The 14,468-nt window shown below is 39.5% G+C and overlaps 1 protein-coding gene across 6 annotated transcripts in view; it reads left to right on the top strand.

The window, feature by feature from the left end:
- Window positions 1-11,747, top strand: part of TRAF3 (TNF receptor associated factor 3) — a 123,466-nt gene extending 111,719 nt beyond the window's left edge. For all 6 annotated transcript variants that reach the window (XM_084838298.1, XM_084838272.1, XM_084838282.1 and 3 more), the window contains one exon: window positions 2,072-11,747. In XM_084838298.1, the coding sequence (XP_084694424.1) occupies window positions 2,072-2,643 (572 nt within the window). In that variant the 3' untranslated portion in view covers window positions 2,644-11,747. The remainder of the gene's footprint in view (window positions 1-2,071) is intronic.
- Window positions 11,748-14,468: the final 2,721 nt, after the last annotated feature.

Here is a 14,468-nt window from a genome sequence, read left to right as displayed (position 1 = left end):
AGTACTGGACCAGATGGACCGGTGGTCCGACTCACAGAATCACAGAACCGTGGGGTCGGAAGGGGCCTACAAGGCCATCGAGTCCAGCCCCCTGCTCAGTGCTGGATATAGGGAGCTTCTTACGTTTATGTGGCTGCTGGGTCAAATGTTGGAGCAGTCCAGGTTAGGCAGTGTGTGGACAAATCATTGATGATGCTATAAGTTAACTCTTGGCTCTTCGTACTTTTTTAATGTATGTATTTTCATATAATGGAGGCATTATTTCCAAATGGGTTACAGATGGCTTTTTTCACTTTGTATTAAAAACACATGCACACAGAACTAATAGCAGTTGTCTTAGAAGGAAAAAGGGGGGGAATCCGAGTATTCAGCTATTTTATTTTATTTTTGATTAATAGTTTCTGCATTTACAGTTTGTGGTTGCCTTTACTGTACAGCTTATGGCCTTTCATGTGTAGTTCAGAGAAATGTTTCACCTGAGCAGCACAATGAGATCTGATATAATAAAAAGGTCATTGCCTTATTCAATGAACAAAGTAATGAAACCACAAATTAGCAGTATGACATGGAGCCTCCCGAGTGGCTCACACACTGTTGCTTTGTTCAAAGGCAAATTAGCATATAAAAATGATTTTACCAAAGAATGGCCATCTGTTAATTCACCTTGCATTGCCTCTTGTTAAGTATGCAGTCCATCCATTGCTGAACAGCAGTATTTACATTCAGAGCCTGATGCTCAAATGGGGCTCTCACTGCTGGTTGTGGCAGATGGAACTTCACAAGCACACAGAGCCCTTTCCCCCTACCATTTTAAACAAAGGAAGAAGCACTCTTGCATGCATGGGGCCAGTATTGCTCAAGACAGCTGAATTCTGATAGAAATGAGAATCCCAAATAATCCTATAGAACAACCTTCCCCAACCTGGCAACCTGGCAGCTGTGTTGAATTGCAACAGTGGTGGGTAACCTTTTTGGGCCCATGGGCACATTTGGCAATTCGAAAAACTGTCCTGGGCACCACCACAGCATGGCTGCCACTGGAGGTATGACTTAACAAATAGAAGTGACAGGAGTCCCTTTTTCTTCTTTCCCCCAATTTTTCTTGGTGGCTGTGCTGCAGAGAAAAGCATTGGCCTACAGCTGCCCACCAACTTCATTTCTAAAGATTGTCTCTGAGCCCCACATGTGGCCCTGAGGCATTAATGGGAAATGAAGGTAGCAGTGGATGGAGGCCTTCACTTTGATTTGCAGTGATCCCAGCCGCTGGGAGGGGTAGGGCACTTGGCAGGCGCCAAGAAAGGTGTCCAAGGGTGTACTGGCACCCAGAGGCACCACTTTGCATACCTCTGGACTACAAATTCCATCATCCCCAGCCAGTATGGCCACTGGGGCCAGATTTTACAGATGGAGCTATATTTTAGAAAAGGTGAAATATCTTTTATGGCTGTAAATACGCTTCGTTATTCCAGTTTAATAGTAGACCTTCTGTAGCAGCTTCCCTTAATGTATGTGGCACAAATGTGTTGGACTACAACTCCCATAATCCCCAGCCAGCATGGCTAATGGTTTATTAAATTGGAATAGTGAAAAATATCTATAGTCACTAAAGATATACTTCTGTAAAATACTCCCCTGCCCCCACTTCAATACTTAGTCAAAACTGCACAGATTTTTCTTTGCAACTTTTGGAGAAAAAGATAATTGTGTGTGTTGGGGATGGGATGATACATGTCATTGCATTTGCAACGTTTATAACAAAATCACAGCAAAATGTGCCTCAGTGCTTAAGGCAGGGTTTTTCATGTGGTCAAAGTATTCCTTACATTTTTGTCATGGACTTCATTGCAGTGTTGAGTTTTTTACATGTCATTCTGGTGGTACTATTTTCACACTCAAAGGACATCTACTTGCATGAGCAATAGCGCATAGGCTACTGCTGAGATCCATCAGCTTTCAGCTTGCATATATTGCTTATGTTGAGTTCTCAACTTTCATAAATAAAAAAAGATAATGAAAAAACTGGCCCTTTGTATCTTAAAAAAATTAAACGAGTTCCTTGTTTTCCTTGTAGGTCTTCTAGAATCACAGTTATCTAGGCATGATCAAATGCTGAGTGTTCATGACATCCGTCTTGCTGACATGGATCTCCGCTTTCAAGTTCTGGAAACAGCGAGTTACAATGGAATATTAATCTGGAAAATCCGAGATTATAAACGTCGGAAGCAAGAGGCTGTCATGGGGAAGACTTTGTCCTTATACAGCCAACCTTTTTATACAGGATACTTTGGCTATAAGATGTGTGCCAGGGTTTACCTCAATGGAGATGGGATGGGTAAAGGGACGCACTTGTCCTTATTCTTTGTCATAATGCGGGGAGAATATGATGCTTTGCTTCCGTGGCCATTCAAGCAGAAAGTCACCCTTATGTTGATGGATCAGGGACCTTCTCGGCGCCATTTAGGAGATGCTTTCAAACCAGACCCCAACAGCAGTAGTTTCAAGAAGCCCACTGGAGAAATGAATATTGCTTCTGGCTGTCCAGTCTTTGTTGCACAAACTGTTCTAGAAAATGGAACATATATTAAAGATGATACTATTTTTATTAAAGTCATAGTGGATACATCAGACCTACCAGACCCCTGACGTACAGCAGAGAGGCAGATTCAACAGAAGACAACTCCATTTGGGGCTCTTTTTTTATATCTGTCTTCAATGAGAGGTCCCTAAAGCTCAGAGGGGACCACCTTGTGTTATCAGAAGGAAGAGTTTGGAGGTATAACTTACATAGGGTCCAATGCCAAACGTAGCAACCCATTAAGAAATCATACCATGGTATATTTTCTAAACTAGTAGGAACACTTCTGACGTTCTGACAAGTCACTTAATCCTCATGAGGACAAAGATTACAGTCAGAAAAGCTTTTCGTAATTTATTGATAATCTAATCAGTTGGAAGGAAGAAGACAAAGTATCCTATGCTGAATAAGATGTCAGACTTTTCTTCCTTTTGAACTAGAAAACAAAAGTAAAAGTTCACATGTGGGTTAGCTAGAAACTGTCAGCATGTTAAGTAAAAAAAAGAAGAAATTATGAAGTAATGTTGCAGTTAAAGATATTATTACTTTAAAAATCTAAGTGCAATCTTGTCTGAAATATAGTATATTGTCTATTTTTAAGGCCTCATCTGGTCTCTGTTTTAAAATAATTTGTCAGAAGACCTCAACAGAATGTCTAGATCTTCTTGAAAGTGTCTAAATCAGAGTCATATTTTTGTTTAGAGTTCTATTAATTGCTACAGAAAACATTTTATTTTAAAACTGTTGATAGACTGATATTTCTTGGAAGAAAAAAAGATCAAATGCAGGTTATCACTTGTGATATGAAAAGAAACTATTCAACTACTGCTGTTATTTCTCTTTAGAAATGTAAACCTACAATATATGTCGTAGTTAATGACACTATTTCAAAACTAAGAAAAAATAATCACTCATGGATGCTGTGCATCATTATCAGATTTATAATTTTCACCCTAAAATAGGGCATTTGTTGAACTTTGGAGTTCTAAACGGAATCCTGTATGTTTTTAAAGTTCTGCCTCATGCGCTCAGACCAAGCTCTCTAAAATATATGTGTGTGTGTGTGTATAAATATATATATATATATAATCTATTTTTTGCTAAAGCATAAATGTGCAACATATTTTTGCTGTTTGAGAGGAGGTGTAGTACTGAGTAATACCTATATGGGAAACCTGCTAATTAATCCTCTACATAGAAGTCATCACATCTTATTGAGGATATCCGTTAGGAGAAAGCAGTGTCTTAATGGAAAAATGGCGGCTTGCATGCATTCATGTGCCTTAGCCGTGATGTGCTGCTTTATAGCTCATAGCTTTGTGTTCAGATTTTAATTTCAGATTCCTGAAATAGTCATTTTAACTGGACTTTAGGCATAATGTGCTGACTGGTCTGTAAAGCCCACCAATATTTTTCAGCATGCAGAAATTAGAAGCCAAGACCTGTGCTTCTGGAGAACCAGAGATTCCATCAGTTCAGTGTCATGGAATACTACTTATTCAGGTGCTATATTTCTGCGCACAATGCTCCTGTGGAGCTGGGACTTCTGACAGTGCCCCCTATTTCCAAGGCAGTAGGAGAACTGCTGCATGATACCATGCTTTTAGGTAGTAGAGCTGACATAAATTTCAAATTGGCTCAATTCAGAATTGTGAGGGAGTATATTAACCAGTACATTCATGATGGTTGTTTTCTGGCAGACTGACATATGCCCCTGCAGGGAAATCCACAGGGTCCTCCTATTTAAACTACTACCTGAGCTTTACTAGAAGCATTTTCCAGCCTTTGAATCATGCTGATTGCAACCCACAGAACTTACTGACTTCTGTTTTAATAGTCCCTTGTGCGACTAGTAAGTCTAATGGCATAGCTTGACCGTACACCAACCATGTGGGTGCTGCTTTAATTGCATGGGTGCCGTGTAACACGAGTGCTCCCCTAGACTGAGCTGACGTGCATGTGGGAAAGGAGTTGCGTACCCTGTTCTCTAGCCAGTCATGTTGTATCCGCTTAACTTTCCACTTAGATAGGGTGTTACAGCCACAGTTCATGTCTAGGGCTCAGTTGAATTTTCATGTCTTTTGTAGTTAAGTTTCTTGCTCTTGCCATTGTCTTTTATGGCTGTGCCTTCCCACGCAGTGCCTGCCAGAAGTATTTTTCTGTTAATAAATATACAGTGCATGCTGAGTGGTCCTCATGGGTTTTTTTCAGGCACCTGCTTCAATACTGCCTGCTTTTTGGCAGCCAAAGCATTCAGTAGCAACACGTCTTCCTCTTCTTGCCTTCCATTGTTCGGGTACTGTATTTTCTCTTATGGTACTGAGTTGTCAACTGATACAAGTTAATGTGAGAAGGCATGTGTTAGAATCCTAGCTCTGATAAGAAAGGAAGACTTCCAGCCGAAGATATATGTGGTGCAGTTTTATGCAGGCTGATGTAAACCCACCACCTTCTGCTTTAGGGAAAAGAGTTAACTCTGCTTGTGACACTATTCTAATAGTCATGAATATAGGCAGCTGAGCTTTTGTATATGCATTACAGAATTTTACTGAAAACAGGATTCCCTAGTGGAAATATCCAAAGGGCTCACCTACCCATTGCTACTACTTCATGGAAATTTTTACAAATATGATCTTCTACGAACAGTTTATGTCCTGTTTGAATATGATGCTGTTAGAGAATAATCGTGTTACAATCCAGCACCTATGCAGTGCAGCATTCTTTTTAAAACAAACATTTTTTAAAATCCTTGAAAATGTGAATAGCAAGTTCTCTGTCATAGTCTGCAAACAGCTAATAAGAACTCTGACTTATAAACTCCACCAATTACCTGATGTGCTAATAGTTTTACAGATTTCTGATATAAACGAAGATCAACTGCTTTCCAAATCTTTTTGGGCCATATCATAATTAGGACTGGTGCACTTTATTAAAATTTACGTGTTACTACAATTAAACAAGGCCAAACATCAGAGTAAATATGGCAGCTGTTGTGGCTGTGTTGCCATGGTTATTTCTCCCCACCGTTATGTGGAGTTGTTTTCTGCCTGTCACCCTCATAGATGGCTGCTGCAATTCATAGAGCAGATTCTCACAGCTGTTAAAAGAACAACACCCCCCCCCCCGGCCCCCATAAGACAAAATAAGCTCATTTCTGTACACTGTTCTTTTTTGGACCAGGAAACAAGGGCAAGCTAATTGTGAGGGTGCGTTCACAACAAACATGACTACTGAGTACAATGTTAACTTGGACCTTCCTTGGAGTGGTGTTAGATTTTAGCAGGAAGGGATTTTGCTCTTCAAAATGGTTCAATTTGGAACTCTGTAAATACAACACTCCTTGTTACCTGCTCTGGTTACCTAATGTTTTTAGTACAGGTATAGCAAGCAAGCCAACTATTGGCAAAATCATATGCAGCCTGTGCCACTTGGCACTGATCTGAGGTAGTTTTTGCAGCCTGGACTGCCATGTTACACGTCTTGATCACAATACTCTTTTACTAAAGATGTTGGCCCAAAGACCTGGGCCTGCAAGAATATTGGTTGGCTCATACTATGTCTATTTGATTTCGTCACCTTTTCAACAGTAACTCTCCACAGTATATTTGGCTGGACCATCACGCACGATCCTAGCTTGAGGAGGAAACAGTCTCCTGAAAATCAGATAAACTTAAACCTGGTTCACACGTGACGGCAGCATTTGGTGGCAAATCATTGGGTAATTAAACAACTATTTGCAAGGATGCGCACCACGTGCAAGCCCCTTCTGGTATGTAGCATCAACCTGTGAACACCCCATTTGTAGGTTGTTAGTATGATGTCCGAAGCCAGACACTTTGGGTTGTTTGTGAGTAAAACAACCCAAAGTTAACCTACAATTCGTTCTTTAATTAATCAATCCATGATTTCCCACCGAATGCTGCCTTTATGTGCAAACTGCCACTTAATCTCTGCAGATGCAACCTACAAATGGGATGATGGTTTTCATGACTTGTACAGCTTATTTTTCTTCCCTTTATTTTTCCTTCATCAAGGTTCCAGAATTATTTATTTGCATTTGTAGCCCATCCCAAAAGCTCAGGTAGGTAATTGAATATCGGGGGGGGGGGGGACACCATTAAAATAAGGCATAACAAATACAACCCCAGCAGCAGCAGCTTGACTCTGGTTGCCAAAGGCAAGCCCTAAAAAATAAAAGGCTTTATTTTTTATTTATAAAAAATAAATGCTTTCAAAAGATTTTTAGATTTGACTCTTGCAAGATTTCAGGAGAAAGGCTTCTACAACTGAGGAGAAGGACACAGCCTCAAAGAATACCTCCCTTTTCATGGACTTTTAGGCATAACGTACTGGTATATGGATCATAAATTAAGAATGTACTCTTGCTTGGCCTTGATTCATGATGGGATATAATAGGCTGAGGCAGATAGTGAGATGCCTTCTATAAAAGAAGCGCTGTTAAAATCTCCTCTTCAGGGAGGATAGGGGTGAGGGGGAAGCAAGAAAGCCCAAATATATTGCTTAGTTTTTAATGGTGAATTATTAATTTATCAAATAGACATTTTAGTGATACCTTTTGGATTCTTTTCCTCTCTTGCATGATGCCCTTAACTGGTGTACCCCTCCTACACCCTTGCAACTCTAGTAATAACACCAGAGTTGCACTAGCTTCTCTAGCATTTGGGGTTTCAATGCAAGTGCATAGAATTCAATGTAAAAGTAATTCTGGCCATTGGCCTTTGAGGACCTCTTTACAAAGCACAGTCCCAAATGCTGCTATTCTTTATACCCCCCACACTAGATGTCCAAGCAGCTTTTGTTTCTTGCATTTAACAAAGCACTTTAGTCTGCCACGTCAAGTAATATTGTACCGTATGTGTCTACTCTATTTGCTATCTTTTTTTAAGTCTCAAATCCAAACAGGATGAAACTGTTCCAGTGCCTAAAGATCAATGTGTGATCCTTCTGCTTGACCATATTTGCATTGCTTTGTTGATTTTGTTTCAGCTACTGTTTACAACACAACTCTTAAGTAAAATGTAGATGGCTTATATGCAGCACTGATTTTCAGCTTTGTGTTCTTGAGACAAATGTAGAACAGAAAACAAAAATGGAGGTATGGCTTTACAGGTAATGGAATGTAATAGGACTTTTTGCCTGTAACAGTGAGAAGCACTCCAATTTTCTTTTAAAAGTCAAGCTTGTTTTCCTACACCTTAGAAAAGGGAAATGTGAAGATACAGAATGTTGATGTTGTGCCTGGCCAATATTTTTGATTTCCAAATAGAGATTTGGTTTAATGACAGACCCTGCAAATCATTGAGATTGTATTGCTCAAAATGCTACCAGTTTGTCCTACTTCCAGAAGACTTTGAATGAGTTTTTAAAACCTCACCTGTTTATAGCTGTTTCCATCATGCTGAACAGGCACTTCACTGATAAATCAGCCTCTTATAATATTGATTATTTGGTGCACACAAAGGCTAGTAGACAGTGGTTACTGCAGAAAATGTTTTCTGCACTTCGATGATTTAACAGACATCCCAGTAACTCCTCTAGTCTTGATGCCTTCATACGTGCAAACTATGCAAATATATAAATAGGTGGGTAGCTTTTAAAACAACTTGGCAATTTAATTTCAGCTATGGACCTAACAACTGAAATGGTACATACCTGAACTCTTCTGAATGCCTGAACTCTCTCTCTCTCTCTCTCTCTCTCTGAACTTGCCCCCAAAATGCTCTTTAAAGTCTCTTAGGAGGAAGGACCATAACTCTGTGGTAGAGAACATGCATTGCATGCAGAAGGTCCCATATTCAGCTAAAAGGATCAGATGCTATGGCTGGTCCCTGCCCAAGACCTTCAAGGGCCAGTGGAGAGCCAGTCAGAATAGCCAATACTGGGCTGGACAAACAAATAGGCTGACCTGGTATAAGGCAGTTTCCTATGTTCCTAGTACAAAAATGGGAGAAAGGGCTCATGAGCAGAGGTAGCACTTCCCTTTTGAAAAGCTTTTGTGACAAATCTAAGCAGATTTTGGGGGAGAGGACATCTGTGAACACAGCTCACAAAAATAAACCTTCCCCTCACCCCAGTGGGGTGCACGCACCCCCTAATGGATTATAGCCTTAGTTTGCTACAAATCATGCACTGATTTCTTTCTTTCATGGAACGGAAACTTTAAAAACAAACCCAAGTCACTAGTTTAGTCCTTGTCTGGCAGTACAATTGCGTCCCTCTCTCCCATCCTTTGCTATGAATGTGAGGGGCCTATGGATGTTAGCAAGCTATCTTGATTGTTTTGGCATGAAAGGTCAGAACATGTTAATTCAGCTTTGCCTAGTATGAAGTAGGAGCTGCTGCTGCTGCTTTGAAACACTCATAGGCGGAAATCCATAGAGTGCTATAAGGTTTGTGTGTCCTTCAGGATGAAAGTGAGAGTAATAATGGGCAGATCAGAACGGACAATAAATAAATTGGCAGCACATAACTGTCTACCAGCTTTCACAATTAACTGTGTTTAGTACTTTTTCACTGTTATCAATCCAAAAATAGTTATTAAAGCCAATGAATCTGGGATTTTAGTCTACTTAAAATAATAACTTGGTGCTTGGTGCATCTTTCGTCTGTGCACTGCTTTACAAATATCAGTCAAGCCTCAAAATAGGAATTGCTTATTTGTGTAGAAACTGAAATTGAATGTTACACGGAGGAAAAGTCAGTGTTGGTGCTATATAGGTTACACAGGCTCTTACCTCCTCGTGCTACTTTCAGGCCACTGAAACATACTTTTTGATCTCTATTCTATAAAGAAGAGGGACAAGGAACCCACTTTACAGATTGTAAAGTCTATAACTGACACAGCTGTCATGCTTTGGGAACATATTTGTGGTGTGATAACTCGAATATCTATGTTCTAATGTCCCTTTACTCTTTGGAACTGATTAGATTAATGGGAAATTCAATATGCGTATTCCCATGTGTGCCCAGTAATAAAGATAACCTGTGTCTTGGTTTTATAAAAACTTCTGATAAAGCAATTTCTGTTTCTTGTTTTGGAGGATTAAGTTTTTAAGGGCTTTATTGGATAAGGCAAAGTTAAAAAATATTTTTAAGTGCATGACTTAATTCTGGCTCTGTCAACTTTTGCACTGTGAATATTTTAATTAACATTTTAAATGAAAAACGTTGAGGGCTTAACTATTACTTCCTGCCTTTTAATCCAAGGGCCATTTCTAACATAATGTTCTTGCTTCCATGGCATAGCTCTTGAAATGTATTCTTGAGGGATGTGCATATGGGATCCATGCAGTCATTTTGTAAGACTCAGTCACCTGCTGAACGTGCTCACAAATTATTTGCTGAGTTTGAGGTTCCAGCCTCGGCTCATTAAAAAGCTGGCCCTTTCTGGCAAGATGTTTTCCATATATGCACCCATGAGAATCACTTCTGTTAAGCAGCTATCCTTTGGATGTAAAATATTATGCTGGAACTGATCCCTAGTCTTTGTTGAGACCAGTGCTAGGTGGAAGAAAGCTGGAGTGGGTGTACGGATGCAGATTCACAGGGCATCCTTTATTGTTTTGAAGCAGTGATACACCACAAATGGGGTCTGGTTAATCCTAAATTATCTTCTAGTGTATTGGCAAGACTATGTAGCTTTTTGTCTTCCACCATGATAGTTGCAAGCCCTGATCCTAAATATTTGCTTGCAGTTCTGACATAATGTTGAGTTTAATTTGCTGGAACAGCTATTGGTACACCTTATTCCAAGCACTGATTTATGAGGTGTATCAAAGCTTAGGATCAGGCGGTAAGTGTTTGTATTAATTCCTTAGGGTTCATGTTGATACTTTACATTTTATAGATATCCCAGGTCTACAATCCCTTAATGCATTTGAACCCAAGATCCGGATTCCACCCCCCATTTGCCCTCACTATGCTGATTAGATTCATCCACCCATTAAGGGACTTTGGTTGTTTTTGTCCTCGAGAACAAAAGTATAACTTCGGTTCCCACTTCTGCAAGGACTGTAACTTAACCATTTCAAGTAGTGTCTGGGAACTAAGTAAACTGAGTTTTTGAGATCAGCCATCATCACCATAAAGGAACTCATTCCCTGCAGAAAGTATTCTGAGCTTTAAATGGAGCTGCTGCTTGTGAGCAAAACATTTTCCATCTATATCCCCTTCCAATGGCAGAGAGGCATTTTTGGTACTTGTAGAATGGGAAAAAAAACATGCTTCAGCTGCTGCTGAGGCATTGAATCATCCACATAGTATTATTTTCCATGTAGCTCTCCGGAATGTATATCTTCTGCATTTTGTATGAATATAAGAAAAGGGTTTTTTTCCCACTGTGATCCAAAAGCTCCAGTGGTTTAGAGTTAAAATGGGGGGGGGGGGTTAAGGCATCCCATATTGAATGATGGACTATAAATCCATTCTCCTTTAGGACAAGTAGGATAACCTTTTAACATCCATAAAATGCCATTAGTTGAATGAACTGGGGAAAATGGGCATCCTTTTCCAAGAAGAAATATCTGTTAAATACATCAGTAATCATGAACTGTGTACAAATCAGTCTGTATAAAACTTGTGTGACTTCTTTTTATTTCATATTCTTTGGTAAAAGGTACATTGGTTGTGTTCAGTTTTCTGATCCAGAAACAAAGACCAAAGAAGGCCAACCTCATTTGATTGTGTATATTCTGCCTGTCTTAATTATTGATAGCTATAAAGGATACAGTGCAAGTAAGTGAATTGGTAATCAATGGTTTTTGTATGTTTTTTTTAAGGAAAGGAAACTTTAAAGTGTATAATTTATTGCTCAGCAATACCATGTTGTTAATAATGATTAGCAACATGTCCTAATTTCCCAATAGCATTATTATATGTTGTCCTTCAGTTTGTTGTATTGTTATTTGGTATTTATTTGTGTTTGAAGGTCTTGCTATGTCTTGTGTTTTGATGCTAATAAATGAGAACAGTGTGTAGAATGCAAAACTTTGAAATGCTGAACTGTATTAAAGGAAAAATAAACCTAAGTAGGAAGTCATATTTTTTAATAAACAGAATTGTGTTTTAATTTTATCATATGGTGTTGACTCAAAGTTAGAGTAACCTTTTATCCATTTTCAGTTCACTTGAATGGCTCCTTGGAGCACCTCCTCTTTTAACATAGACTCTGAATGCATCCCTGTGTAGACCTGTTTCCACAAAGGATTAGAATTTATAAAGTTGTTGATGAGTAAATAGAGAAAAATAGTGGAGTAGCATTTATGGTCAATATTAATTTAAGTACACATTTCAAAAATGCCAGGCTAGCTTTCTTTCTTTGAAATGCCAACTTGTTGGCCAGTTTCTGTGTATATGCTATGTCTAGACTTAACTTGGTGGAGACAACACAATTCTGCACATGTCTATTCAAAAGTAAGCCCCACTGAATTCAAGAGGGATTACTCTCTGGAGAAGTGAGCGTAGGATTACAGCCTTAGGCTGCAATGGTATACCTAGTTACCTGGGAGTAAGCCCACTAAACTCAATTAGACTTACTTCTGAGTAGGTATGTATAGGATTGCACTGTTGAATAGGATTCAGTGGGGGGTTGAACTGGAATTTATAGCCCATTCTTTCCAGGTATAGTTTACTTGTTGTTCAGTCGTTCAGTTGTGTCTGACTCTTCGTGACCCCATGGACCATAGCACGCCAGGCCTTCCTGTCCTCCGCTCTCTCCCGGAGCATGCTCAAGTCCATATTCATTGCATTAGTGATGCTATCTAGCCATCTCATCCTCTGCCGTCCCCTTCTCCTTTTGCCTTCAGTCTTTCCCAGCATCAGGGTCTTTTCCAGAGAGTTTTCTCTTCGCATTAGGTGGCCAAAATATTGGAGCTTCAGCTTCAGTATCTGTCCTTCCAATGAGCACTCGGGGTTGATTTCCTTTAGGATTGACTGATTTGACCTCCTTGCAGTCCAGGGGACTCGTAAGAGTCTTCTCCAGCACCACAGTTCGAAAGCATCAATTCTTCGGCGCTTAGCCTTCCTTATAGTCCAGCTCTCACAGCCATACGTTACTACTGGGAAAACCATAGCTTTGATTAGACGGACCTTTGTCGGCAAGGTGATGTCTCTGCTTCTTACTATGCTGACTAGGTTCTCCATAGCTTTCCTCCCAAGGAGCAAGCGTCTTTTAATTTCATGGCTACAGTCACCGTCTGTGGTGATCTTGGAGCCCAAGAACATAAAATCTGTCACTGCTTCCATTTCTTCCCCTTCCATATGCCAGGAAGTGATGGGGCCAGATGCCATGATCTTTGTTTTTTTAATGTTGAGTTTCACACCAGCTTTTGCACTCTCCTCTTTCACCCTCAACAAGAGGCTCTTTAGATCCTCTTCACTTTCTGCCATTAGGGTGGTATCTGCGTATCTGAGGTGGACAAAGAACTGTTTGGTATGTTATTAGTAATACAATAGTGGAAGAGTTTAGATAGAAGGCAGTCTAAAACATACAAGATCTCAATATATTAGAGAGATGGGCTTGCAACAATGTGAAATTTAATCATATATTAAATGATTAAATTTAATCATTTAATCAATCGGTTGATTTTTTACTGCTTTTTCATATAAACCAAACAACAAGACAGAGGAGTTTAAAACAAAACAGTGAAAAGGTGTGATATATCCAGAGTTATGACTTTTACTGTAACAAAGCAGTCTTAGAAAACCAAGATATTTATCATGTTTTAAACAAAATTATTTTATGTAGCCAAAGATATATGGGGTTATGTTAGCTCAGAGGACAAAAAACTGGAAAACATGTCATAGAAACATAAAATTCAAACTACTAATATTAGTTCAATATGATTGTTTGGCTAGCTATGTCAGTGATTTGAGTTTCAACCAATTTATTAAGCCAGATGAAATTAAATACAAACATACATAAAATATTACAGGAAAAATGTCCTATATAAGCAAGCATAAAATGTGTTTTAAGGCAAGAAACTGTGAGAGGAATTCATGAGTTAAAATATAAAGGGAGAGCTGAGATATAAAGGCTAATATATTGTGGGTTCTATGTTGTGTTAGCAGAAGCACAATATTCAAGAATTGAGAAGTAATGTCCTATTTTACTCGGTATCACAGTTCCAAGGATATCGGCAATTCAGAAAGGATTTGGTGGAAAGTCAGACGGATGAGAGAGGTGACTGAAGCATGTGGCTCTAGAGAAAACGATGTAGGAACAGACACTTCTCAAATTAAGTATACATATTAAAGTGAAGGAAAAACAAACTTTTATATATTAAATATTCCATCTATAACCAAGCTTGGGTGTTCCTGTATCTACCAGTTTGAAAGCAAAAATTAGGTAGTGGTGTCCCTTTTTCTTTTATCTTCATCTGTGAGTGCTGAACTTGGTTTGGGGATGAGACAAATCCGTGGAGGATAAGGCTGTGCCTACTAGTCATGGCTCTATTCCAGCTTTCTTCAGCCTGATGCCCTCTATATGTTTTAGACTGCAGCCCCCAGAATTCCTGACCATTGGCCATGCTGGCTGAGGCTGGTGGGAGTTGAAATCCAAAACATCTAGAGAGCACCACACTGGGGAAAGCTGTGGGTATAGGCTACCTTCAGGTTCAGAAGAAGTACGATTCTGAATACCAGGTAACGGGGACCAACAGTGGGAGCGGGCTATTGTCCTCATGTCCTTCTTGTGGGCTTCCCAGAGGCACTTTATTGACTACTATGGGAAATGGGATGCTGTATTGTCAAAATCACTCATCCCTGTAAGATGCTACAATTGAGTTATGTTTGCATACTAAAGGTGACTAAAGGCCCAAATGTGCCATGTGATAACCATCTTAATTCACTCCATATGAACAGCATGGTAAGGCAT

This window comes from Heloderma suspectum, chromosome 1 (genome assembly GCF_057233095.1).
Source record: "Heloderma suspectum isolate Gila_16-S chromosome 1, 16-S_ref, whole genome shotgun sequence".
In the NCBI taxonomy this organism is placed as follows: domain Eukaryota; kingdom Metazoa; phylum Chordata; class Lepidosauria; order Squamata; family Helodermatidae; genus Heloderma; species Heloderma suspectum.
The sequence above is the reverse complement of the archived record's forward strand: the minus strand, read 5'-3'. Positions and strand labels throughout refer to the sequence as shown.